The 27887-nt window shown below is 38.8% G+C and overlaps 1 protein-coding gene across 1 annotated transcript in view; it reads right to left on the bottom strand.

Annotated features, from left to right (window-relative positions):
- The window catches only part of KIF5C (kinesin family member 5C), a 102717-nt gene that overhangs the window by 7408 nt on the left and 67422 nt on the right, over window positions 1–27887 (bottom strand). The window contains exons 12-23 of the mRNA XM_081325165.1: window positions 25619–25794; window positions 18402–18470; window positions 16182–16388; window positions 14762–14908; window positions 12987–13175; window positions 12762–12879; window positions 11292–11368; window positions 10074–10183; window positions 9295–9396; window positions 5001–5061; window positions 3450–3521; window positions 1367–1471 (exon numbers count right to left, since the gene is read on the bottom strand). Coding sequence (XP_081181291.1) covers window positions 1367–1471; window positions 3450–3521; window positions 5001–5061; window positions 9295–9396; window positions 10074–10183; window positions 11292–11368; window positions 12762–12879; window positions 12987–13175; window positions 14762–14908; window positions 16182–16388; window positions 18402–18470; window positions 25619–25794 — 1433 coding nt within the window. The remainder of the gene's footprint in view (window positions 1–1366; window positions 1472–3449; window positions 3522–5000; window positions 5062–9294; window positions 9397–10073; window positions 10184–11291; window positions 11369–12761; window positions 12880–12986; window positions 13176–14761; window positions 14909–16181; window positions 16389–18401; window positions 18471–25618; window positions 25795–27887) is intronic.

Raw genomic sequence — 27887 nt, 5'->3', positions numbered from 1 at the left:
ACGTACCACCTGCCAGGTGACAATGTGCCTTTGCAGCTTGGCAGTCTGGCTGAAGGAGGGGGGAGAGAGGAATCAGACCACACAAAGTGGTGGGCCAGCGCATGCACGCAGCTCCACTCACGCAAGAGAGAAGCCTTTGGGATGGAGTTTCGCACTCCTTCAGGCTTCTCCGTGCCAAAAGAAGAGAAGCCTTTGGGGGTACAGTCTCGTTCTCCTTCAAGTTCACTGAGGCTTGCCTTACACTCCAAAAGTGGATCGGGTGTCCTGCAAAGGCAGCTTCGAGTCAACGAAGCTGAGCAGGACGCACAGGTGGCTTGGTAGCCAAGATGAGGGGGAAGAGGAGAACTGGGCTGTGTGAATGGTGGGGCAGTGAGTAGGGGTGCATGCGCACTTCCACTCACACAACAGAAACGAGAAGCCTTTGGGGTGCCGCTCACACAAGTGGAGCTGCACGTGCACACATGCGTGTACAGTGGCCCGCCTTTCGTGCGGCCCACTTCTGAAAAGGCCCTGGTCCACAGATCCCTGGTCTAGACTACAGTTCCTAGAGTTCTTTGCCACTGGCTGTGCTTCCAGGGATAATGGGAGATCATCTCTGAAACTTCAGGAAAGCTCAAATTTGATAGCTCCGTTGTGCATACTCATTATCAGGCCTACGGTAAACGAATTTCAAATTTTCTGCTTACCACTCAAACTTCCACCACACAGAACATTTTTGGCAATCTTTATGCATTGGATGTGACACAAACACTGTAAATCAGTGACGCAAGCTAACCAGCACCCTGCTTTTCACATTGACCATTGTTCATTAGTACATGCCCCATCAAATCACCCAAATTCTTAAAGACTGAAAGGGAACAAGGAGTTTGGGGCTCTCCAGATGTTGCTAACATTCAATTCTCAAAAGCCTCAGCTAACATGATTGTCAGGGATGCTGAGAAGTACCAGATTCTAGTTAATTTTGATATTAATTGTCAGGCACATTGCTCCATTTGTCTGTATTCTCCAAGGTGGAAACTCTTCTAAAAATCCAATTTGAATTAAAAGAAAGTTGAAAGTCTCTGTTGTAAAACTGAGGATTCAACATAACATGCAACTAGCATTTTTTTTTCTTATCAGATTTCCAATAGCCTCCTTTTGGCTCAGCTGGCAAGGCTCCTATAAACTGACTGAATATCTGTTTTTATTTTAAACAAGTGTGCTCAAATGTCTCCTGGAAAGAGCTGTGAGTATCTCAACTGCTGTGAGACTACGTCACATAATTATTTAAGGTTTGTTTTTCTCTTCTCCTTATTCTACAGCTGTTGAATTTAAACAAATTAGGAAAACCACAAGATAGCAATGACCTACATAATGATAATCTTACCTGTTTGTGAACTTTTGTAAGTTGTTCCAGGTTGTTTTCCAAGAAGGAAATTTTCTGCTTCTGGGCAGCACTTCCACCTCCATCATCACTGTCCAGTTCAACACTCTATGCAAAGCAAACAAATTACAATGCAGAAATTAAACGATGGTTCAGAACAAAAAACTTACCTTGCATAAAAATACATTACAGCCTATGAAATTTAAGCTTGGAATAATGCTAAGCATGAAGCATTCAACTGGAAATCTTGTTCTTAGATTTCTGAATATAATTTACATTGATGCTGTTATAATGTACATGGTTCAAGACAACAGGGAAATCTTGTAAGAAAGGTTACACAGTCCCAAGTTAATTCTTTAAAATGATTCTATGTATCTACATACTTTTATTCCTTAACCTTTAACTGAATGAACCAATGCAGCAGTTTTTAAACCAAGGTATCTCAAATGGGCTAACTTAAAGAAAAGGTCCAAAATCCTGGACCCATAACTCCCCTAGTATGGAAATTTAGCTAATTTTATAAAACATTTTATGACATAAAAATAATCATAAAACAGTTCCATCCTTCCGAGGTAAGTAAAATGAGGACCCAGGTTTGTTGGGGGCAATAAGCTGACTTTGTAATAATGCCACTGGGGGGGGGCGAAAGCCCTAATAAGCAGGCATATACATAGAATGAAGGCTATTGCTAAGCACATTGGTTTGTGCTTCTTAGATTGTAAGCCGCCCTGAGTCTTCGGAGAAGGGCGAGATATAAATGGGATTAAAAAAAATGTTGTAAGACATTTCTTGGGCTGATTTTTGACTGCTATGTAGTTCAACATGGGCCATTTTCAAGGCAAATGCTTCTTTGGACACATCCCAATTTTAACAGTGAAGGCAGTAAATCAGAAGTCCTGTCATTGTAAAAGACATTGAGGACTCTGGTAAGGAAATTTCTCTGAAACGGTGGTCACAGGTTGCCTAGTAATTTTTAAACTTTTCATACGTATCAGTCCTCATCTGTTTTCTATTCTAACAGAATTCTTAACTGAATAAGAGTACTTGCGGAGACGTGAGGAGAGATTTGGGGAGTTACAGTTAAGGTCAAATAAGTAGAAATTATGAAATGCTTCTAGACTAATGCAATAATTAAACACCAGACTGGCAAAACGATGGCTAGTTTTTTAAAAATATTTATTGAAATAATGCTTTTAACTTCTTCCAAATGTTCCTCAAGCAAAAGTTTTCACATTCTGAAATAATTGGTATCTATTCCTCAGTCATAAAAGTTTATCTTTTTTAAAGGAAAGTTTAAAAGATAGTGAAAAGCATTGTAAATAAATTTGGAACAAAGTGGAAATGTTCATGCAAAGACTATTTTATAATGAAAATAGTAAGATTTTTTTTAAAAAAAATTTAAATTGGTCTCACTTCATGACCTTAATACTAAATTGATCTCACTTCATGACCTTAATACTTCATGAAGTATTAAGAGATTTTAATACTGTATTACAATATGAGCCACTTTTTCTTTAATCTTTCTTGCTCCACTCTTTCATAACTATAGGAACTATGGTCCAAAATACAGCCACAAGTTATACTAGTTTAGCCAATAGTATGAAGTCAAAATAAAAATTATTTTATTCTATTCTATTATTCTAAATTAGACTTCATCCTCTGAATTAATTTTAGCTTCTTCAGTGGAAGCAAAAACATATTTTTTTTCAAAGTCATCACAATTTCCCATGAAATACATCTTTAATATTTTTATTATTTTCATCTTGGTATCAATATATTTTTAAAAGTACAGTGTGCCTGGATTTAGACTGCCTTTAATGAATAAATGAATCACAATGATACGCCTATGTGTAAAGTTAGTATTATATACTCATTCTAGTCATGTTTATAATTCAAGCTTTTGGAATTATTTGGTAATGATATTTAGTCTATCTGTGCATGCAATTCTCAGATATTCAAAAGCAAGCAAAATATATTAAGCAATTATACTTCAACAGAGCGCCACATAGTTTGACAAATATTTTCACCAAAGCAAAATGACGTTTTTAGCATAATTCAAATCTTTCAGCCAAAGGTTTTATCTTACTTTTTTTACTCTGGTGGTGAGGTCTTGAACAAAGAGTTTACGTAAGTTGTGAAGAGTTTGAAGTTCTCGAGCCTATAAACAGACATATACATAAATTTGGGGGGGGGGAAATCAGAGCCCTCCACAGAATCTTAGCATTTCTTCAGAATGATGTAATGATTGTGGCAATTTCTGCCCCTTGTGTGCATCTGTGAAATGTCACAATGTATGTTCAAGAGTAGTGGAGATTGCATCACAAAGCATGATGCTATTTTTTCCCATTTGACTCCCACTCTGGACACCACTACTTAATAGAAACTACTTTAAACAGAAACACAAAGTTATCCAAGCACACCAATAATAGTACTTTAACTACAGATAAATCATACTGTACTACAAGTCCCCTGCAGAAACAATTTAGTCTAGTGGTTAAGACATCAGGCTAGAAAGTGGGAGACAATGAGTTCAAGTCCTGCTTTAGCATGGAAGCCAGCTGGGTGACTTTAGGCCTGTCACACACTCTAGCCCAACTCACCTCACAGGCCTGTTGTTGTGAAGAAGATAGGAGGAGAAGGAAGGTGTATTAGACATGTTCTCCATCATGAGTTATTTGTAAAAATAATAAAGGTGAGATATAAATAAATAAACTACTGTGCTATCAGAGCAGCCAAAGTGAAGCAAAAAAGTGGTTATCTCTCAATTGGTTAACAGTTAACTGTGAACAACTGCAAACAATTGACAAATTCACAGATTTTCACAGATAATTGTTCACAGATATCTATTAACCAATTATAACCATTTTTAATGATTATTGAGGGACAACCATTTTTTAAAGTTTTTAATATATTAATTGCTCTTTCCTGCACACCGTATAAAGGTAAAGGTAAAGGTTCCCCCGCACATGCACACCGTATAGCATACATAAATATTTTAACTGCTTTCTAGGAGATGACAAGGATGAGGACTATCTGGATTTTGGTGGTTACGGATTATTTTACAGGGATGGGATAGCAATGGAGAACTGTTTCCTTGCCACCTCTTCACCTCTGGAACTCCTAACCCCCATAGGCAACTGAGGAAGATACCACAATCTGTGATTATCAGAATCAGCTGAGGGATTTAACAGAACAGCCCCCCCCCATTTCTCTTCAGCAACAGCTTCTCCAAGGCCTTCCTCACATGGGTTCTCCAAGGGGTTCAATAGGCAATCCTGCAAATACCTTAGTAAAAAAGCCATACAGGGTGTTCTAGGACAAACCTAGCACCCTGAAGTATATTTAGCACTGCAGGGCCTACAAATTATGTATAATTTGATTTTAGTGACTAGTGCATGTCAACCAATGAGTTGTTGAATTTTGTACCGTCTGTAGCAACCTGAATCAGTTCTTAAGTTATGAGATACAAACAAAGTAGAGGAAACATGCAAAAAGTGAATGTCCCCGCCATGCCAGGATCATCTATCAGAATGACTGGCAATGGGTATTTTTGACACAATGCCCTCCTCCCTCAAATTATAGTATCTTTTTTGGAAAGTCATTTCAGAAATATAACTATGATTTATTTAATACATACCACAGTTTCTTCCAGTACCTTAAGATCCTCCCTTGCTTGTTCCCTCTTATCATTAAGCAATCTAGATAAAAAAACAAACAATGGCACAACTCAGAAAATGCAAATATATCATTGAGAGTCCCAAAAGTGCAAAACCTGAAGCAAGATCACCTTCTAGTGTCTAAAGCATGGGCGTACAACCTTTTGGCTTACCTGGGCCACACTGAGTGAAGAGGAATTGTTTTGGGCTGCATATAAAATATATAATAAAATGTATATAAATCACATAATAATGCTAAAAGTTCATAATTGCCAGCTGTCCATAGCTGCATGCGGCCCATGAGTTGTGGGTTGTACACACTTGATCTAAAGGATTTTTTAACACTGTAACCAATCAACCCTGACTGCTCTTTAGAAGGCCAGATCCTGAAGCTAAAACTCAAATACTTTGGCCACCTAATGAGAAGGAAGGACTCACTGGAGAAGAGCCTAATGCTGGGAAAGATTGAGGGCAATAGAAGAAGGGGACGACAGAGAATGAGGTGGCTGGATGGAGTCACTGAAGCAGTAGGCGTGAGCCTAAATGGACTCCAGAAGATGGTAGAGGACAGGAAGGCCTGGAGGAACATTGTCCATAGGGTTGCGATGGGTCGGACATGACTTCGCAGCTAACAACAACAACAAACCATTTTGACAAATTCGTCCAGTGCTTCATGATCATAGGAAATTCATGGATGAACTCAGTTTACAATGTAACCAGAAAACTCAATAAAAATCTATCTGATATTAGCTTACACAAATTTTAACAGGAAACAAAACTTATCTTAAGAGGTACATCTTGCTTATATTCACACTCAATTAAAAAGAAATTTACTTTTTAGCAATCCTACGCATATTTACTGCCACATCATGTAAGGCAGATAATATAAATCAAATCCAGTTTTGTCCAATTTTCACAGAATTAGATATGTAAAATAACGGAATAACAGAACACAAGATTTCTTTTGTTCCTTCTTTAAGGCTTATATGCCATATAGTTTCCTATATTTTTGGAGACAGGAACATTTCTATCTTCCAAGACAATATGTCAAGTACAGATTTCTGTGATTTTCTTAGGCAAAAATATTTCACGGTCCTGCAGCTATTTAGGGAAGTAATTCTTTATTTGGGTGGGAGCAATGAAGACTAGGATCCAAATGAGAAAAGTACTATTTTCCTTTATGAATAGCATGTTGATTTCTCAAATGGAGAGGTCACCCCTGAACATTTTGGCACAATGCAAAATCCAACATCTAATTTGTTCAACCTACATACAGAATATTGAGGGAGGATGGATTGGAAGACAAGCCTGGATCTAAAAGGAGGATAAAATATCAACAACAACAACTTTATTGATTAGCCCTTGGGCCATATCAAAGTACAAAGTTCCAGCAACAAACGTCACCAAAACTAGATAAAAGCAATCCGAAATGGAATTTGATAAAATACAATTTAAAATGGAATTAAAATACAATTTAAGTTAAAATAGTAATAAAATGCAAATTTAAGATATAGATAAAATATGGAAACATTATATTTCAGAGTCGCCCTTACAATCTACCCCAATCAGTCCCAGGATAAAATATCAATAATCTCCACTATGCTGACGACTCACTTCTGAGAGCTGAAAATACAAACGATCTGGAAGTAATGAAAGTTGAGAAGTACAAGAAGAAGAAAGGGCTTAAGTTTAAATATAAAGAAAACCAAAGTAATAACAACAGGGACAGCAACCAGACATAAAACTGGCAGTGAAAATAACTGAAGTGGTCGACAGGCTCTGATGTTTAGGATTGACCATGAACAGTAAGGGAACCAGCAGTCAAGAATTACAACATAGATTAGCACCTGGTAATGAAGACCTTGCAAAAGATATTCAGATGCCATGATGCAGCCATGAGATCAGAATTGTGCAAGCAATGACTTTTATCTGTTAACACTACTTATGGAAGCAAAAGTTAGAACATGAAGCAGCAGGACAGATAAAGAGTACTGACTTTAGAAATTTGCTGTTGCAGAAGAGTCCTGAGAATACCATGGATACCAAGAAAATGAACAAATCATGTGAGGCACAAATAACCAGCCTCACATTATCATATTTTGGACACGTTATGCAAAGGCCTCGGATCTTGGGAACTACATAATGTTGGGAAAATGGAAGGAAAAAAAGAAGACAATTAAGCCCGACATTTCTGTGGTTAAGCAAGATGTTTCTTAAGTGAGTTGCACCTCATTTTATGGCCTTATTTTGCCACAGTTGTTAAGTGAATCATTGCAGTTAAACCAATCATGCAGTTGTTGCCAATCTGGCTTCCCCCATTGGCTTTGCTTGTTGGAAGCCAGCTGGGAAGGTTACAAATGGTGATGACATGATCCCAGGACAGTGCAACTTTCATAAGTACATGCCAGTTGCCAAGCCCTTGAATTTTGATGGGGATGCTGAAATGGTTGTACGTAAGTGTGAAAGTCATAAGTCATTTTTCTCAGTGCCATTGTAACTTTGAACTGTTACTAAACCAATAGTTGTTAAGTTGAGGACTATTTGTACTATGTTAAGAGAGCAACACTTTGGGGTCTGAAAGACGATTTCTAAGAGTTTCGAGTTTAATTTGAATCTCCAAGATGGTAAATCTATACGTTGATGAGGATAGTTAAAATTAAATTCCTGCTCCAATGAACTTCCAGACTTGACCCTGGGGTACTAATAAAATCCTGACATATTTAAAATCCTGTACCCATATTTTTAGAAGCATGTATAAAACGTCTCTCTTCGCCTTATTGGCTTAAGACCTGCTGAGATTCTTTTAGGCAGTTTAAAATATTAAGGCTTCAGTAGATTATGACTAACCAGCTGCAGGTGCCATCTTTGTAAGGATTGCTAAGTGGATATATACTTACTATTTACACTTACATTGGGCCACTCAATTAAGATCAGATGTTTTAACAACACTCCTGTCCTTGCAAGTATTAAGAACTATCCATAAAATTGCAATGGGTTGGGATAGGTATAATCAAGACCATGGTCTTATAGATCTGTTAATTCTTTTCCATTCTAGATCCTGCAAATGTTGAGAAATGCTAATTCTTCTAAGTTATAGCACTAGATATGCTAATAGAGTCTCACAGAGATCACCTTCTAATAACATCTGGATATCCAGAGATTTCTGTCCTTGGCCAGGATGGCATCCTGCACATATGCGGATGATACCCAGCTTTTCATCTCCACCCCGAACCAACCCAGTGATGCCCTCAACGTGATGTCCCGGTGCCTGGAAGCGGTACGAATCTGGATGGGAAAGAACAGGCTCCAGCTCAACCCGGCCAAGACCGAGTGGCTTTACGTATCGGCATCTCGTGTAGTCCAAGATCTTCCATCTTTGGTTATGGGGAGAGAGGTGTTGCCTCCCGTTGATAGGGCGCGCAACTTAGGCGTCCTCCTGGATGCACGACTCAGTTTAGAAGATCATGTTGGAGTCGTGAACAGGGGGGCATTTGCACAGGTTCGCCTGGTGCGCCAGTTGCGACCCTATCTGGACCGAGATGCTTTACGTACAGTCACTCATGCGCTTGTCACCTCCCGGGTGATTACTGCAATGCTCTCTACATGGGGCTGCCCTTGAAGACCACCCGGAGGCTTCAGCTGGTGCAGAATGCGGCTGCGCGGGTTGTGATGGGAGCATCCCGATACTCCCATATTACACCCCTCCTGCGTGAGCTGCATTGGCTACCGGTTGCCCTCCAGGTGAGATTCAAGGTGCTGGTTCTTATCTATAAAGCCCTACATGACTTAGGCCCGGGATATTTGCAGGACCATCTGCTGCCAGGAACGTTTTCCCATCACCCTGTGCGCTCACATAGAGAGGGCCTCCTCAGGGTGCCGTCGGCCAGACAATGTCGGCTGGCGACCCCCAGGGGGAGGGCCTTCTCTGTCGGGGCACCTGCTTGGTGGAATCAACTCCACCGGGAGCTCCGGATGGCCCCAGACCTTTGGTCCTTTCGCAGTGACCTTAAGACATATCTTTTCCAACAGGCCGACCTGGACTGATGATAATGGGGTTTTTAATTATGATTTAAAATGTTTTTATTGGTTTTAGTGGGACTTTGACACAATTTAATTCTTTTTTAATATTTGTATTTATTTGTATTTTATTGTTGTTAGCCGTCCTGAGTCCTTCGGGAGATAGGGCGGCATACAAGTCTCATTATAAATAAATAAATAAATATTATTTTAGGAATGTAAATGTTCATAACAGGAAAAGCAACCCATCTAACTTACATAAGTTTTTCCAATTTATTTTCCCGTTCTTGGTCTTCCATTTTTAATTTTTCATAGTCTGAAGTCAGTTTTTCTTGTTCCAGCTGCATCTTCTGATTCATACTGAAGAAAATAAAATAACTTAAATTAAAAGTGGTACTTCAGGGAGATAAATACAAGCCATTATGCATTTGTCTTAAGATCACAATTATCCAGTATACTTTCATTTCAAACTTTTGGAAAATTTTCTCATAATCATCTTAAATCTCAAATCAATGTTGTTACTGACATAGCTGTTACCCTATTCTATGTAATATTGAAGAGAAATGGGATATTATTCCGTTCCATTTGTTATCATTCTACACTTTTATCTGTAGTAACTACTGGAACAGTTTGTCACAAACAGTATTCTAAATGCATGCCAAGGTATTGATCATTAATTACTTTAATACTATATTTCTGATATTGTTACAGGTTTTGAAATCCAGAGTTATATGTATGCCTTGGACAGAGACACTTTGTCTGCTGTATTTTTTATTATTACAAAGCAGAAGCACTTTATGGATTGTTCTTTATTTTTTCTGGGTTTATTTTTTTGTTAAAATCACCACAAGAAGATTCTAAAGAAACATATCCGCAGCAGTTCTCATCTAATTTTCTTTAGGGTTTTGCCAATAAATATAAGCAATACATCATCAAACATACATCAAATATGTCATCAGCAACAATCTGTGTATGGATGTATATACACCTGCAAAATTATTCAAAACCTGTACTGGGGAATGAGAAAATGAACATACTCTCTTATATCATCAATAATTTTTTGTTTCTCCTCAATCTCATCTCGTAATCGAGAGAGCTGCTTCTGATGAGCTTCCCTGTGACTCTCCATCTGTTGCTCCAAGGTCTTCTGTTCATAGAAGGGATAAATTACAATAATTTAATATTTTACTCATTGTTTTTCCTACTACATCAAACACAACCTGCACATCTTAGAAACTGCTGAGATTCTTGTATATACCATTTTTTTCTTGTGTGTGTGTGTGTGTGTGTGTGTGTGTGTGTGTGTATAGAGAGAGATAGACAGACAGATATACAGATACAGAAAAAATGCTGATCTTGTGTTGGAGTATGTGAGGAGTTGAGTAAAATCTGGATCATGTTTTATCAGTCTGGAATCCCAACATCCACAAAAGAAACCTAAGTCCAGCCCCCCTTGAAGACCTTTTACTCATGTCTTGATTGTTAGTAGATCAGATTCTTGATCGGCTTCATTGAAGAAACTCACAGTGCTTTTGACTCTACCCTGTGGTTTCTTTGCGGCACTAAGGCAGAACAAAGAATTATGCTACAAAGTTAGTAATTCAAAGGTTAAGGCCTAATTTTTAGGCCTAAAGTAAATTTTTCTCTTTTGTAGCAGGATAGTACTCTATCTCAGAATCCAAATTATATGAACTAAATGTCATAGTACCAATTCAATAATTCCTGAAACCTGATGACTTCAGTTCCATTCGTACTCCTCTGCGCATTGATACTTTAAAAATGGTTGCTGAATTTTTCACTGAGTGCTGTCAGCCCGATACACAATCAGTATATTGCATGTACACCTGCATATACTGTATTCATTCACTCACTCACATACACATAAGACACATACACACACGCACAATTATGTAACATGCCAGCAATATATCATCAATATCTAGTTATAAAACAAAATAATTCTCAAAGCAATTCCCTTATGTGAGCAAAGGTATAATGGATGGTTTATGTTAGTATCAAATGCTCTAGAAATATATTTTTACAAATACATGTAATATTTTTAACACACCAAGCAACTGAATTTTGTTTCTAATTATAGAATAATGTTAGATTTGACTTGGAAGACATAATTTGACCTGGATCATCCTTTTGAAAAACATTTGTAGTGAGAAACTGACATCATAAATGCCAATGTATAGGTAAGATTAAATATGTGGAATAAAAGAAGCTGAAAGTTGGGGGTCATCTGAAATTACCTTCATTTCTTCTGCATCCTGTAGCAAAGTCAGATGTTCCTTCTCTTTATCTTTGAAACTGACTTCATGCATTTTTTCTGTTCAAATGAAGAGGACAGTTGAGCAACCTTTTAATGGGATATAGTTTAAGAAGTATTAATCAAGCTTTCCTTATGCAAAAGATAACTTTCTACTTTTATTACCCTGCAGGACAAAGAAACATTAACAGGTGTTTCAGCAGAACAATTTGTGTCAAGCTACTTTTAGCCCATGGTTTTTAAGAAATACTTTCTTCCAACAAAAGCCAATTCCATTTGTGCTCCTAAAAATATCACATTCCATGTGTTGCACACTTTCCCCCATCTGTTGTCATGCCAGCTGTAATCTTTAAAGCCCATCCCTGTGACCAGAAGATCAGAAGCCTCAGTTAAGTGGATTTGCAGCATTCTAGCATGTGAACATTTGCCCTTGTATAGAAAAATATGCCAATCAGCATGAGTTGAATTTTGATTCATGCGGTATTGCAACTAGCAAAGTAAGGTAGTCCTCAACTTACAACAGTTCATTTTGTGACCATGTGAAAAAAGTGACTTATGACCGTTTCTCACACTTATGACCGGTCCAAATTCAGGCACTTGGCAACTGAGTAATGTTTATGACAGTTGCAGTATCTTGGGATCATGTGATCACCTTTTGCAAAATTCTGACAAGCAAAGTCAATGGGGAAGTCGGATTCACTTAACAATCGTGTTACTAAATTAACAACTGTAGTGATTCACTTAACAACTGTGGCAGGAAGCCAAACTCACTCAACAAATGTCTCACTTAGCAACAGAAATTTTGGGCTCAATTGTTTGTAAGTCGAGGACTACTTGTACAACGGTTATTTCCTGTGTAAAATTGATAGATTGTACTGACATAATAAATGTTGCCAAAGCAGTATTAGTTCTCCTAATTTAGACAGCATTAACCAGTTTGAATGGGACGCGGTGGCTCAGTGGGTTAGGACGCTGAGCTTGTCGATCAGAAGGTCGGCAGTTTGGCGGGTCGAATCCCGAGTGCCGCGTAACAGTTAGCGCCTGTTACTCATCCCAGCTTCTGCCAACCTAGTAGTTCGAAAGCACGTAAAAATGCAAGTAGAAAAATAGGGACCACTACAGTGGGAAGGTAACAGCATTCCGTGCACCTTTGGCGTCTAGTCATGCCAGCCACATGACCACGGAGACGTCCTCGGACAAACTCTGGCTCTTTGGCTTTGAAATGGAGATGAGCACCGGCCCCTAGAGTCGGAAACAACTAGCACACATGTGCGGGGGATCTTTTACCTTTACCTTTAACCAGTTTGAAAGAACTTGGTGAATTTTTATCTCAGAAAGGAAGGTGGCAATGGAAAGGAACTCAACATATGTTAGAAAAAATAAAATTCAAAGCAGCTATTGAGGATCTGGAACAGGAAATATGTAAAGTCCTGAATTCCTGAAATTATAGTACCTTGTGCCCGCAATTTGGCCAGCTCTTCATTAAGAGAGTCCTGCAGTTCTTCCAACTGCCTTCGCTTCTGCTCCATATTCTGCATATAATCTGTAAGAGACTTGATCTTTGCTTCATGCTTTGGAAGTTGAAAAGAAACCAAACAGAAAATTGTATGTTTAATGTAGATCAAAAACTATGAGAAACTGAATTTTGAAAAAAATAACAAATAAACAGCTTACTAACCTGAGAGATGAGGAACTGACAGGCAGCAAGTTCCCTCTCGCTGGCATTTATTTTCCTATTAGAATCTATCTGGGCACTCTCCAGCTGTTTGCTGCGGTTCACCAGAGATTTCACTTCAGACTTCATCTTACTGATGTACAGCCGTGCCATGGTAAACTCTTCTTCAATCACACCGTTCACGTCAGCTAACTGAACACACAAAATAACTGCATTATTAATCTTTTATGGGCAAATTTCCACTTCTCACTATCTTAATAGAGATGTAGATGTCTGTACTTGTTACTGAAATTGGCGTGATATATACTGTTCTTCCCTAACATCTCTCATACTTGTGGATCCCCATCCCACTTATCTGCGGGTAGAAATAGGTATTAAATTGCTATTACAAGTTTTTGAATCTGAGTAATGCTTCTTAGCATTCCTTATAGCTTTACATCCCTTTCTGTCTGCACTGTGATGCCATAGCTCTACCCTTTTATTACATCATGAATTCTGAGGCCCGGTGACTCAGTGGCTTAATAACTCTGGAAATGGTCTCAGCTCCAGAAGTTCGAGCCCTAGCACAGTGAAGCAGGGTGAGCTTTTTTCACTCACCTCAGTTTCTGTCTATCTTTAACAGTTCAAAAGCATGTTCTATGCAAGTAGATAGATAGGTACCACTTCAGTGGGGGGATGGGCTGGTGCTCTCTGACAGCAGTCAGATTCCTGATAGCTCTGTACTTTTCCGGTTGCAGTGCCCATTTGCGAGGCAGCTCCAGGAAGTGAGGGGGCTTTGAGTAATGCTGCAGGAAGAGCCGCTCATCGTTCTGGTGGGAAATCAGCTCACCCTCCTGTGGCACACCTTGGGAAGTGCACCAGCGTTTCCTATAACAGGGCTGGTACCTTGGCAAGCCAAACTACTACTCTGCAATAGCACTGTGGTCTCCTGGCTAACATAACAACGCCATATGATAAAATAATAATAATAATAATAATAATAATAATAATAACAACAACAACAACAACAACAACAATAATAATAATAATAATAATAATAGTAAGTTCTCGAACCTTGCTCATCTGATAGTGAAAGTATTTTTATTTTTATTCACATTAAAATATGGAACTTTTTTTTATACAGCCATGACTATTGGTTCTGTTGTATACAATTCCATTATTTTTCTCTCTCCCTTCAACTCTTTGCCTCTAGTCCCATAAAAGCATACCCTGAAATAAACTTACCAGCCTTTGGTGCCAAAAGTGCCTATTTCCAATAAAGAGGGCTTATTTAGAAAGAGAATGCAATAGTAAAAAATAAAAAGTATTGCACTGACTAAATATTGGCTGTATCAATCAAATGCACTCCATATAACCTGCTTATCCCTCACTGGGATCAAATCTGATAGCTTTATACTTAGATCTGATTTAGTTGTAAGGACTGAGAGCTGCATACTCTATATATAGTCTTCTCCAGCCTTTGCATATTTCTGATATGTGAACATCCCAGAATTTTCAGCCTGTACTAAATATTTGAAAAACTGAAATCTACACATCTGGGAGATGCCCAACTAATGAGTAACAACTATAAAATATCAAATAACATCAATGCATCTACAAAAAAGGGGGGGCTTAGAACACAATGTCACAGACATCATCTTGTTCATTTTCATATCCCTTTCCCTGTGGTTCGCTACCTGGTTTACTATCCTCAAGGATTATTTTTAATTTAGTCATTACTTTTGAAGTTGAAATATTTCTGTATTGTTGTATTTTTTCCTGCAATACCAGCAACTTACAGTTTTCACATCATTAGTACCAATGATTCCGCCAATCTCTCCCAGGTCCTTAAGCAATAAATTCAATATTTCAGTAGCTCTCTTTTTCTGATGATTACTAAGTTCTTGCAACTGTCCCAGCTCTCTTTGTGTACTTGACAGAGCAGACTGCAAAATAATACGAATAAGAAGAGCTTACATAGTGAACTATGATGAAAATCAACTGCATGTCACACTTTAAAAAAATTTGTTTTTGAAGGTTATGCTATGATTTCTACATTGGATGTATTTGGACAGACACTATTTCCTAAAATCTTAAGGCTATGAATCAAACACTCACAGCCTATTTTATAAAGAAGCCTCAAACTGAACATCACATTTCACCTGGGATATAAACAATAAAGCTCTCTACTATTATACCAAAAACATTCAATTTTTGGTACCTTCATTCATTTTGTTAACATTCATTCATTTTTGCTTTCATTAAATTAAGAGTAACCCCAGAATTCTAGATCAGATAGTTGGGTTTATATTTATGTTCAATTGTTTAATTATATTTATTTAATGTCTTATAGAAGCTTGACAGAGATGGAGTATCCAGAACTATGCCCTTACTCTATAAGCCCCAGTTTAAGGTAAGCATTACAGGCATTAAATGAAAAAAAACCATAACCTAGCTATTATGTGGCAGAGAAATAATTCCCAGCAACATCTTCTGGAAACTCAAGGTAGAATCAGTGGAAGTAGAAATAGCTTTCATTTTAAAACTTGCATGGAGGTACACATACAGAAATTGCTAGCCTGCTAGTAGCTGAAGCAGATCAAGCCACTAGAACAGGCATGTCAAACTGCCGGGCCACGGGCCGGATGTGTCATGCCGAAACTGCACCCACCCCATTGCCGGCAATGGGGAAAAAGTCCCGACGTCACATGACATTGCGAGTTTGACACGCCTGCACTAGAAGGAAACAGAATGCCATTTCTGCATCCAAATTCTTCTGCTGTTAAATGTTGAGCTTGCAATGGGAAACAAGGTAATAATAGTGATCTTCTCATATATTTTCCAGCAGAAAATTATTATACTACACATGTTTTAAAGAATTCAGCATTCACCATTTTAACATTCAGTACAGGGGTCTTCAAACTTGGCTGAGGAATTTTGAGAGTTGAAGTCCACAAGTCATAAAAGGGCCAAGTTTGAAGACCCCTGATTCACTGCAACGACAATATGGCAAAATAACAAGTGACCTGCTAACAATTTTCACAACCCTGATTCTTTAGCTGTTTGCTAAAGAAAATTCTCTTTTTTACTTTAAGAACGCTTCAAACAGCTGAGTTTCTCTGAGGGTATTTAATGAGGTCTTAGCTGGGATTCATAGAAGGCATATATAAATTAGTATAAATGTATCTAGGAATGAAGATTAATAAGGATTGTTCCTACTGTTTTCAGTGCAAGTTCATCTGTCAGCTGTTCATTAGCTCTCATCTTGTCCTCTACTTCTTGTGATTTCTGGTCATAATTAACAGCAAGTTCCTCCAAAGCCTGGAGAACTTCTTTAACTTCCTCTTTTGCAGCTTCATTTTCCATCTGAAGGCGAGTGAGTTCCTCTTGGATTTTGTCATAATCTCTCCTGGTAGAAGCCAAGAGCTGAAACGGAAAATGAGATTAAGTAGCAAAAATGGTCGAGAAAATTAAAATAATTCCAAAGTGCTACATTCAATTTTATTTCAAATCAGGAAGGATACAAATGCTAAATGACCTTTTAAAAAAGATTTTCCAGTAATCTGACAGATAATGTAGTAACATACACCTGATTGGGGGAAAAATTCTATTAGAAGCTAAAAACCTTTCCCCAATAGGTTTTTGATATTAACCAAATAAATATACTCAAAATTTCACCTTCATAATATAGCAATTAATTTAGCAACTAATTATTTAGTAATTTAGTAACTAAATTCATAATTTAGTAATTAAATTCTGAAAGAATTCAGACTCAACATAACATGTACCATGCTGACAAATGTTTTTATTATATCCACAAAAAAATTCATCCATGATAAAAAAAACTAAGAATACTAGGACAATCTGTTTCCTCTCTGTATTACTTATGTTGGCAACACATTGGCTTTTTCATTGTTCAGAAATAAATACCAGGCCTAATTAAGAAAAACATAGCTATAAGGAAAACTCCAGAAATCCACCCATTAGTGAACTGACAAAACGTTAGATTATAGAGAACAGCCAATCTTTATATAAAACATATTGTCACATTGCCCATTTTATATCCATCCTAGTATCTGGCACTCATAAACCTGATTGTTAGAAATGTTGTTGTCTTTAGGATCAAGGCGCTACAGTCTTCTTTCTCAAGGAGAGAAGCAACTTAGAACTAAGAAAAAATTTCCTGACAGAACAATTAATCAATGGAACAGCTTGTCTTCAAAGGTTGTGGGTGCTCCATCATGGGAAGTTTTTAAGTAGAGATTGAACAACCATTTATCTGAAATAGAATAGAATAGAGCTGGAAGGGACCTTGGAGGTCTTCTAGTCCAGCCCCCTGCTCAAACAGGAGAACCTATACCATCTCAGACAAGTGACTGTCTAGCCTCTTTTTAAAAATCTTCAGTGATGGAGGGCCCATGATTTCTGGGGGGCAAGCTATTCCACTGGTTAATTTCCTCACTGTCAGGAAGTTTCTCCTTAATTCCAGGTTGCTTCTCTCTTTGATCAGTTTCCAACCATTGTTTCTTGTCCTGCCCTCTGGTGCTTTGGTGAATAACGTGACCCCCTCTTCTTTCTGGCAGCCCCTCAAATACTGGAATATTGCTATCATGTCTCCCTTATTTCTTCTCCTTTAGACTAGCCAAACCCAAGTCTTGCAGTCATTCTTCGTATGTTTTAGTCTCCAGGCCTTTGATCATCTTAGTTGCTCTTCTCTGAATTTTTTCCAAACTCTCAACATCTTTTTTTTTGTGATATGGTGACCAAAATTGGCTAGAGTATTCCAGGTGTGGCCTCACTAGGAAGTGGTACTAATACTTTGCGTGATCTTGATTCTATGCCTCTGTTTATACAACCCAGGATTGTATTAGCTCTTTTGGCTGCTGCTGCACACTGCTGGCTCACGAGTTAAGTGATCCTCCACTGGGACTTCAAGGTCCCACTCACAGTTACTGTTTTTGAGCCAGGTTTTACCCAATCTGTATTTGTGCCTTTGGTTTTTCCTACCTAAAAGTAAACTTTGCTTTTCTTCACATTGAAACTCATTTTGTTGGATTATGCCCATTGTTCATGTTTGTCTAGATCTTTTTGGATCCTGAGTTTGTCTTCTGGGTTTTGGCTATTCCTGTCAGTTTGGTGTCATCTGCAAAAATGATAAAATAGTACAGGGTTTCTTGCCTATATAGGGGTTTGGACTAGAAGACCTCCAAAATGCCTTCCAACTCTATTATTTTGTTACTCTGTTAAACCTAATTTGATCAGGCACTATAAAGGTTCCCAGGTTTCTAGCAATAGTTATGGTTTGGTTAAAGTCATCGATACTTTCTTCTTATTATTAACCTTTTCAGGTGTTTTTGGCTTTATTTTGTGTTTTAAATTTTGTATTTGTGTTGTATTAGTCTGGGGGGGGATGCATAAGTAAATAAATAAAATACGTACTTCATCTTGATCCAACATCTGTTGTTTTAGTTTCTCAGCCAATTGACTCTGCTGGTTAATTTCATCATCCTGCAATGGACAAAAAAGGGTTACTTTTTCTATTTCTACCATTTTTATGCCTTGAAATCAGCTAGCTTTCACAGTAGACATGGCAATAAATCTTCACTTTCCAGATACTTCACTCCGTATTCAGGAATGTGCTTCTAGCAGAAGCTCAGAGAACAAACTCAGCTAATTTAATTGCTTTATTGCAGACAACAGAAAAGCCATAAATATGGAAAACACAGAAGCCAAGCTATTTCTTTTCATCTCCCCCTCTCTCTTTCCCTTTCCTCCAGGGTACTAAATTCTAGGCCTTTTTTCAAGCCAATGGAAATTTGGCCATTCTGTCCCTAACATTAAGACTGAGGCAAATATCTTCAGTATTTATATAACAGTTATATCCAGGGCTTTTTTTGTCATAGAACGCTCAGAACGGAGTTCCGGCACCTTTTTTGGATGGAAACTTGTAGGGTAGGCAAGGCGGGTTGTATGACATGTGTGAGTTCCGGCACCTTTTTCTTTTACAAAAAAAGCACTGGTTATGTCCATCCTGAGAATTTCTGATTCCCGTCTCACTAGCTCATATATCAATATAAAAATGGATGCGATATTTCCTCCCAATGTAAAAAACTATGGAAACCGAATGTACTATTGTTGCATAGCAGGGGGAAAAAACATTAAACATAAATTGCAGAGTATAGAATTTTGTTCCAACCTTTATCACTAAAACATATCATTCTAACAGATGCAAGCCAGTAGAACTATAAATCAATCTTATCTACTCCCCAGTGTAATGAATACAAAACTAATTCTACAGAACACAAAAATATCTTTCATAATTTGACATAACAATGGAGTCATCTGATTTTTATTCTATCATCTGCATCATTCTGCTAGTTAATGGTATTTTAAATCAGCAGCTGGTTCCAAAGACACCTCAATTCTATCTTACCTTAAAAAATCATATATTTCATGTATATTATTGAGAATTCCTTGTTTTCTTTGTGAAATTTCATGTAATGAAACCTTTGGTGGTGTAAAACTTTACCATACTTCAACATGGAGGTATAAATGTGTCATGTTTCTTTACTGTACTATTTGCTGCAAGATCAAAATGTTCCAACCTTAAGGAATTATACAAGGACCACTCCAAAACTAAAAGAATGTTCCAGAATGCACCAGACTGAATAACCTGGTTTGGCCATATAATACTGCGACTTTGAGTCACTGGTGGGTTTATGGGCATTGAATGAATAGCTAAATACCTGGATATTTATGAGACTAATTATCTCCAATAGTTTCTGTCCGTCCAATCAGGAAGAGAGGATCCTTTATTTATAATCTGTCAGGTATAAGAGTGGTCCCCAACCTTTTCAGCACCAGGGACCGGTTTCGTGGAAGACAATTTTTCCATGGACCCAGGGAGGAGCAGCGTGCAACTGAGAAACCCGTACATGCACAGTTTCGCTCTTAACAGGCCATGGACTGGTTACGTCCATGGCATGGGGGTTGGGGACCCCTGATGTATAAGGTTCTTGGAGGCAGGCCTCCTTTCTAGCTGCTCCCCTTCCCTAGAGAACCTAGACTTTGACTTCCCTTGATCTTGTTAGGATACGGGAAGGCAATAAAAACCTGAATATTTTTGGCAGGCTTTTGAAGGGAGATGAATTGAGAGAGGTTACTCTTGGGTGACAATAGATTATTACATAAATTATAACGCCTCTGCATAAGGATATTTATTAAGCATAGTAGCATCATTTATTTATGTTCCTGTTTTGATGTTAACTATGGTAGGACTATAAAATAATGGTGATGATGATGATGATGATGATGATGATGATGATGATGATGAAGTTGGAAGAGACCTTGGAGGTCATCTAGTCCAACCCCCTGCTCAGGCAGGAAATCCTATACCATTTCAGACAAATGGCTGAGCAGTCTCTTCTTAAAAACTTCCAGTGTTGGAGCATTCACCACTTCTGGAGGCAGGTTGTTCCACTGGTTAATTGTTCTAACTGTCAGGAAGTTTCTCCTTAGTTCTAGGTTGCTTCTCTCCTTGATTCGTTTCCATCCATTGCTTCTTGTCCTGCCTTTGGGCGCTTTGGAGAATAGCTTGAGTCCCTCCTCTTTGTGGCAGCCCCTGAGATATTGGAACACTGCTATCATGTCCCCCCCTCATCCTTCTCTTCATTAAACTAGACATACCCAATTCCAGCAGCCGTTCCTTACATGTTTTAGTCTCCAGTCCCCTAATCATCTTTGTTGTTCTTTGTACTCTTTCTAGAGTCTCAAGATCTTTTTTACATCGTGGTGACCAAAACTGGATGCAGTATTCCAAGTGGGGCCTTACCAAGGCATTGTAAACTGGTATTAATACTTCACGTCATCTTGATTCTATTCCTCTGTTAATGCAGCTTAGCACTGTGTTGGCTTTTTCGGCAGCTGCAGCACACTGCTGGCTCATATTTAAGTGATTGTCCACTAGGACTCTGAGATCCCTCTCACAGTTACTACTATTGAGCAAGGTACCACCTATACTATACCTGTACATTTGATTTTTCCTGCCTAAATGTAGAACCTTACTTTTTTCATCATTGAATTTCATTTTGGTAGATAGCGCCCAGTGTTCAAGTCTGTCCAAATCCTCCTGTATCTTAAGCCTGTCTTCTGGAGTGTTGGCTATTCCTACCAGCTTGGTGTTGTCTGCAAATTTGATGAGTTCCCCATTTATCCCTTCGTCCAATTCGTTGATGAAGATGTTGAAGAGCACCAGGCCCGGAACAGAGCCCTGGGGCACCCCACTACATACTTCCCTCCATGTAGATGTGGTTCCATTGAGGACCACACACTGAGTACGGCTGGTCAGCCAGCTACGAATCCATCCGGTGGCGATTCTGTTTAACCCACATTTTTCTATCTTATCAAGTAGAAGGTTGTGATCTATTTTATCAAATGCCTTACTGAAGTCCAAGTAAATTATATCCACAGCATTCCTCTGATCCACTAATTTTGTCTCTTGGTCAAAGCATGCAGTAAGATTTGTCTGGCATGATCTGTTTTTGACAAACCCATGTTAGCTTTTAGTAATGACTTTGTTTGCCTCTAGGTGCTCGCTGATTCGTTGTTTGATTATCTTTTCCAGAATCTTCCCAGGTATTGAGGTCAGGCTGATAGGTCTGTAATTTCCTGGATCCATTTCTTTTCCCTTTTTTGAAGATGGGAACTACATCAGCTCTTTCCCAATCCTCTGGTAGTTCCCCAGTGCTCCAGGATCTTTGAAAAATATAGTTCAGTGGTTCTGAGATCACATCTGCCAGTTCCTTGAGAACCTTGGGGTGTAATCCATCTGGTCCTGGTGATCTGAACTCGTCTAGACTGGACAGGTGCTCACTTATCATTTTCTTGCCTATCTTAACTTGTGTTTCTATTCTGTTTTTTATGGCACTATTTTTGATAGGTTGGTCTGTTTTTTTTCTTTGTGTAAAGACAGATGCAAAAAACGAGTTAAATAGTTCTGCTTTTTCCCTGTTGCTTGTCACCTTCTTGCCACTTTCAACCACTAATGGACCAATCATTTCCTTAACTTTTTTCTTATTTCTTATATGTTGAAAGAAGCTTTTTTTGTTATTGTTGACTTTGGTCGCAAGCCTTAGTTCATTTTGAGCCTTAGCTTTCCTCATTTCATCTTTGCAGGCTCTGACTATTTGCTGATGTTCTGACTTAGTTATGTGCCCCTCTTTCCACTTTCTATACTTGTCCTTTTTATCTTTCAATTTGTCAGAGAGTTCTTTATGCAGCCATGCTGGTTGCTTTTGAGAGCTGTTATTTTTCCTCTTAATTGGTATTATGCTAGAGTGGGCTTTTATTATCTCACTTTTCAAAATTTCCTAAGCTTCTTGAGTTGTTTTCCCCTTGAGGATTCTCATCCATGGAATTCTTCCCAACCCCTCTCTAAGTTTATTGAAATTAGCTCTCTTAAAGTCCAAGACTCTAGTTTGACTGTGTTCTATTGCTTGTGCTTCCATAGTTGAATTCCAATATTGCATGATCACTTCCTCCCAAGGTTCCTGTGGCTTCAACATCTTCTATCATCTTCTATCTCTGTTAGTGAGAATTAGATCCAAAATGGCTAATCCCCTAGTTCCCTTCTCTACTTTTTGGGTGACAATGTTGTCTGCTAGGTTTGTCAGGAATCTGTTTGATCTTCCACTTGGTGCAGAGTTTGTCTCCCAGTTGATGTCAGGGTATGTTCACGGTTGGTTGGCTATTAGAGCAGCATTGATTGATTATATGTCATCAAGTCATTTTTAACTCCTAACCTTCACGTAGATTCTCTCCCTGTAGAACAGTATACAAAAGTCCCATAACATAAATATTGTTGGTGAAAGCAAAATACCCAGATGTCTCCACAATACCTGTACATAAATCTGAAAGCCATTTTTATAGGCATAGACCATTTAATTTAATTAAATAATCATCCCCCTTGCATGTCTTTTTAATAAAGCTATTGCGTATATTTCTGAATACTCATATGATTTTATTAACATTTCAGATCCAAAATGTAGGGATATATTGGACAAGAGTTTCTATATAGAGGTTATTATTTCTGATCACAAGACAGCGGGCTGTCTTCAAATAACTATAAGGGCTGGGGGTCCCCATTTTGAAGTCCTCGAGCATGGTAGCCAAACACCTTGCAAAATTTGTGATTTTTAATGTCGTATAATAGGAAAATTATTCTACAAGTAAATTAACCCATATTTAATTAAAGCCAACTACATTTACGTAGCCTATAGCAACTGGCAGCATCCTTTGTTGGATCTCCAAAATGTAAGTAGGTTTGGATGGATGAACATTAGGAGATTTCAAGATAACAGGCTTCGGCTCAACCCTGACAAGACTGAGTGGCTGTGCGTGCCGGCATCTCGGGAAACTCAGATCATTCCATCTCTTACTATGGGGGGTGAGTTATTACCCCCCGTAGATAGGGCTCGCAACTTGGGAGTCCTCCTAGATTCACAGCTTTCTTTAGAAGACCATATAGTAACTGTGACTAGGGGGGCCTTTGCCCAGGTTCGCCTGGTGCGCCAGTTGCGGCCCTATCTAGACCGGGATGCCTTGCGTACAGTCACTCATGCGCTCGTGACCTCTCGGTTAGACTACTGCAACGCTCTCTACATGGGGCTGCCCTTGAGGACCACTCGGAGGCTCCAACTGGTGCAGAATGCAGCCGGGAGAGTTGTGTTGGGGGTCTCCTGATACTCCCATGTTACACCTCTGCTCCGTGAGCTGCATTGGCTTCCAGTTGCCTTCCGGGTGAGATTCAAGGTGCTGGTAATGACCTACAAAGCCCTACATGGCATGGGTCCGGAGTACCTTAGGGAGCACCTGCGGCCAGCATCAACTTCCCTCTGCCCAGTGCGCTCCCACAGAGAGGACCTCCTCAGGGTGCCACCGGTCAGAGAATGCCGACTGGTGGCCCCCAGGGGGAGGGCGTTCTCTGTGGGTGCACCTGACCTGTGGAGCCGTTTACCGGTTGATCTCCGGATGGCCCCCGAGCTCCGCTCCTTCCGACGTGATCTAAAAACCTATTTTTTTGAACAAGCCGGCCTGGTCTGATGGGTTTGGGTTTTAATTATTGTTTTTAAGTAATTTATTTATTGTATTTGGGCACTATGGTTTAATCTGTTCTTAATTTTTGTATTTTTGTATTTTTGGTATTTATTGCCCTGTTCACCGCCCTGAGTCCTTCGGGAGAAGGGCGGTATACAAATTAAATAAAATAAATAAATAAAAGAAATAAATAGCAGACTTGGTGACAAGCTAATAAAGGTCCCAAAGAAAGCAATGGTAAATCATACTCCCATTGTTGCTAAAATACAGACAAGTACATGAAGTCAGAAGGAGACATTACTTTACATTGCTATCTAAATTAAATTATACGTAGCTTTTGTCCTTGCTCTCCTACTACTATGACCTGACCATGTCTAGTCTTTGTTACACACCCACTCTTCCAAGTCTTACTCTACTCCTAAAAGAGGCTGTGTACCATTGTTTTAAAAAATCCACATGAAATCAAAGCAGTTATTTCAGCTTATCTGTATCCCAGCCAATGTATAGAATTAAATATTTATTTTTTATTAAGTGAAATTAAAGAACTGCCACAAAACATTTTTAAATGTGTGCTATCAAGACTATTAGGATGCAGAATGAGTTATCTCCTTATCCGTTTCTCATATTCAACTTAATATAACATTTTCTGATTTCTTTACATCTTAATCTTATACCGGAAGGCAAGAAAGAGATGAAATTCTTCACATTTTATGAGCCGAGAAATGCTCATGTTAACCCCTGAATCTCAAAGTATTGGAACTGTCACCAGTTAAGGAGTTTCTCTTCATTTTTAAATCTTATTTTTAAAAAGGACATTATTGTGACATGTACACATTTATCATGAAAGTCAGTCACCTAAATATAATTGTGCTGCTTCAGCCTACGTGCAGGGACTTCCATGAAGAAATATTCTCACAAGGAAATAGGAAAGACAAACATCTGTAAATAGAGGAAACTGGAAAGCTGAACTGGAAGTCTTTGATAAGGTAATTAATATTCTACTGACATGAGATATGATATAGATACACATTCTAGGAGTAGTTTTACTGTATTACTTTAGAAAAACAAACCTTGGATCTGTAATCCACCAAAGTTGCTGGATTTCCTTATATATTATTGCAGCCTTATGCAAGTTATATAGGCTTTATGGTTATCTATCACTTTCTTTGTCTTTCAGTAAGAAATTATTTGATAATTTGACTGATTACTTGGGATTAAAAAGATACCATTTTATTTCATCAGTTTTGGGAGAACTGAATAGAAAGCTTGTGAGAATGAAAATACTGGTAGTGTTTTATATATAATAATATAGTATATGCCAGGGGTAGGCAACCTTGGCTCTTTTATGACTTGTGGACTTCAACTCCCAGAATTCCTGAGTCAGCATGGCTGATTTGGGAATTCTGGGTATTGAAGTCCACAAGTCATAAAGGGGCCAAGGTTGCCTATCCCTGGCATATACTATATTTTGTACAGTTTGAAGCATGCATTGATTTTAGTTATGAAGAAATAACATTAATGGTGTATGACAACAAACAATTGGAAGAAAATTATGAATGGACCTTATCATCCAACTGTCTGTAGAGACTAGTAACCTCTTCATCATATTTCCGCTTCTCCTCAGTTGAGATGCTGGCAACAACAGGAACGATGTTATCAATGATAGGCGTATTGTCACATGGTTCCAAGTTCTTCTGGTCTTTTGCACTGATCTGTTCCTCCTCTGGTACCGCCTCTCCTGAAGACACATCAGATCCCAAGAAAGTAAGCCTCAGTCTTTACCTTTACTTCACCATTTCTGTTGGTACTTATAGATAAATTTCAAGGATTTTAATTTTCCAGTCAGAACAATTAGACATCTGGAACTATAAATAAATACAGCTGGATTATTCAAGGACATAATTTGTTCCCCTACAGCATGTTTCTAAACAGAAGACTCTCTCTCTCTCTCTCTCTCTCTCTCTCTCTCTCTCTCTCTCTCTCTCTCTCTCTCTCTCTCTCTCTCTCTCTCTCCCTCTCCCTCTCCCTCTCCCTCTCCCCCCCCCCTCTCTCTCTCTCTCTCTCTCTCTCTTTTGGCTAGATTTGTTCATTATTAAGAGACAGATTGACTCTTTGGATTGGTTCCAGAAATATGATGCAGCCTCTTGCCTGAGTTAGGGATGATTTTTTTTGTAAGGTGTCATTTCTCTCTGCAGATACAAAATCACTTCTACAGGTGAAACTCGAAAAATTAGAATGTTGTGCAAAAGTTCATTTATTTCAGTAATGCAACTTAAAAGGGGAAACTAATATATGAGATAGACTCATTACATGCAAAGCAAGATAGTTCAAGCCGTGATTTGTCATAATTGTGATGATTATGGCGTACAGCTCCATGAAAACCCCAAATCCACAATCTCAGAAAATTAGAATATTACATGCAATCAATAAAACAAGGAGTGTACAAAGAACAATATCGGACCTCTGAAAAGTATAAGCATGCATATGTACTCAGTACGTGGTTTGGGCCCCTTTTGCAGCAATTACTGCCTCAATGCGGCGTGGCATGGAAGCTATCAGCCTGTGGCACTGCTGAGGTGTTATGGAAGACCAGGATGCTTCAATAGCGGCCTTCAGCTCTTCTGCATTGTTCAGTCTCATGTCTCTCATCTTTCTTTTGGCAATGCCCCATAGATTCTCTACGGGGTTCAGGTCAGGCGAGTTTGCTGGCCAATCAAGCACAGTAATCCCACGGTCATTTAACCAGGTTTTGGTGCTTTTGGCAGTGTGGGCAGGTGCCAAGTCCTGCTGGAAAATGAAGTCAGCATCCCCATAAAGCTCGTCTGCGGAAGGAAGCATGAAGTGCTCCAAAATCTCCTTGTAGACGGCTGCGTTGACCCTGGACTTAATGAAGCACAGTGGACCAACACCAGCAGATGACATGGCTCCCCAAATCAACACAGACTGTGGAAACTTCACACTGGACTTCAAGCATCTTGCAGTGTGTGCCTCTCCATTCTTCCTCCAGACTCTGGGTCCTTGGTTTCCAAATGAGATGCAAAAGTTGCTCTCATCAGAAAAGAGGACTTTGGACCACTGAGCAACAGACCAGGTCTGTTTTTCTTTAGCCCAGGTAAGACGCTTCTGACGTTGTTTGTTGTTCAGGAGCGGCTTGACAAGAGGAATACGACATTTGAAGCCCATGTCCAGGATCCGTCTGTGTGTGGTGGCTCCTGATACACTGACTCCAGCCTCAGTCCACTCCTTGTGAAAGTCCCCAACACTTTTGAATGGCCTTTTCCTGACAATCCTCCCCAGGCTGCGGTCATTCCTGCTGCTTGTGCACCTTTTTCTTCCACACTTTTCTCTTCCACATAACTTTCTATTAATGTGCTTTGATACAGCACTTTGGGAACATCCAACTTCTTTTGCAATTACCTTTTGAGGCTTTCCCTCCTTATGGAGGGTGTCAATGATGGTTTTCTGCACAACTGTCAGGTCAGCAGTCTTCCCCATGATTGTGATTCTTACTGAACCAGACTGAGAAACCATTTAAAGGCTCAGGAACCCTTTGCAGGTGTTATGGCTTAATTAGCTGATTAGAGTGGGACACTTTGAGCCTAGAATATTGCACCTTTTCACAATATTCTAATTTTCTGAGATTGTGGATTTGGGGTTTTCATGAGCTGTAAGCCATAATCATCACAATTATGACAAATCACGGCTTGAACTATCTTGCTTTGCATGGAATGAGTCTATCTCATATATTAGTTTCCCCTTTTAAGTTGCATTACTGAAATAAATGAACTTTTGGACGATATTCTAATTTTTCGAGTTTCACCTGTACTATTC

The sequence above is a fragment of the Vipera berus genome (assembly GCF_964194415.1).
Source record: "Vipera berus genome assembly, chromosome: 1".
In the NCBI taxonomy this organism is placed as follows: Eukaryota; Metazoa; Chordata; class Lepidosauria; order Squamata; family Viperidae; genus Vipera; species Vipera berus.
This window is presented reverse-complemented; position numbering and strand designations above follow the sequence as displayed.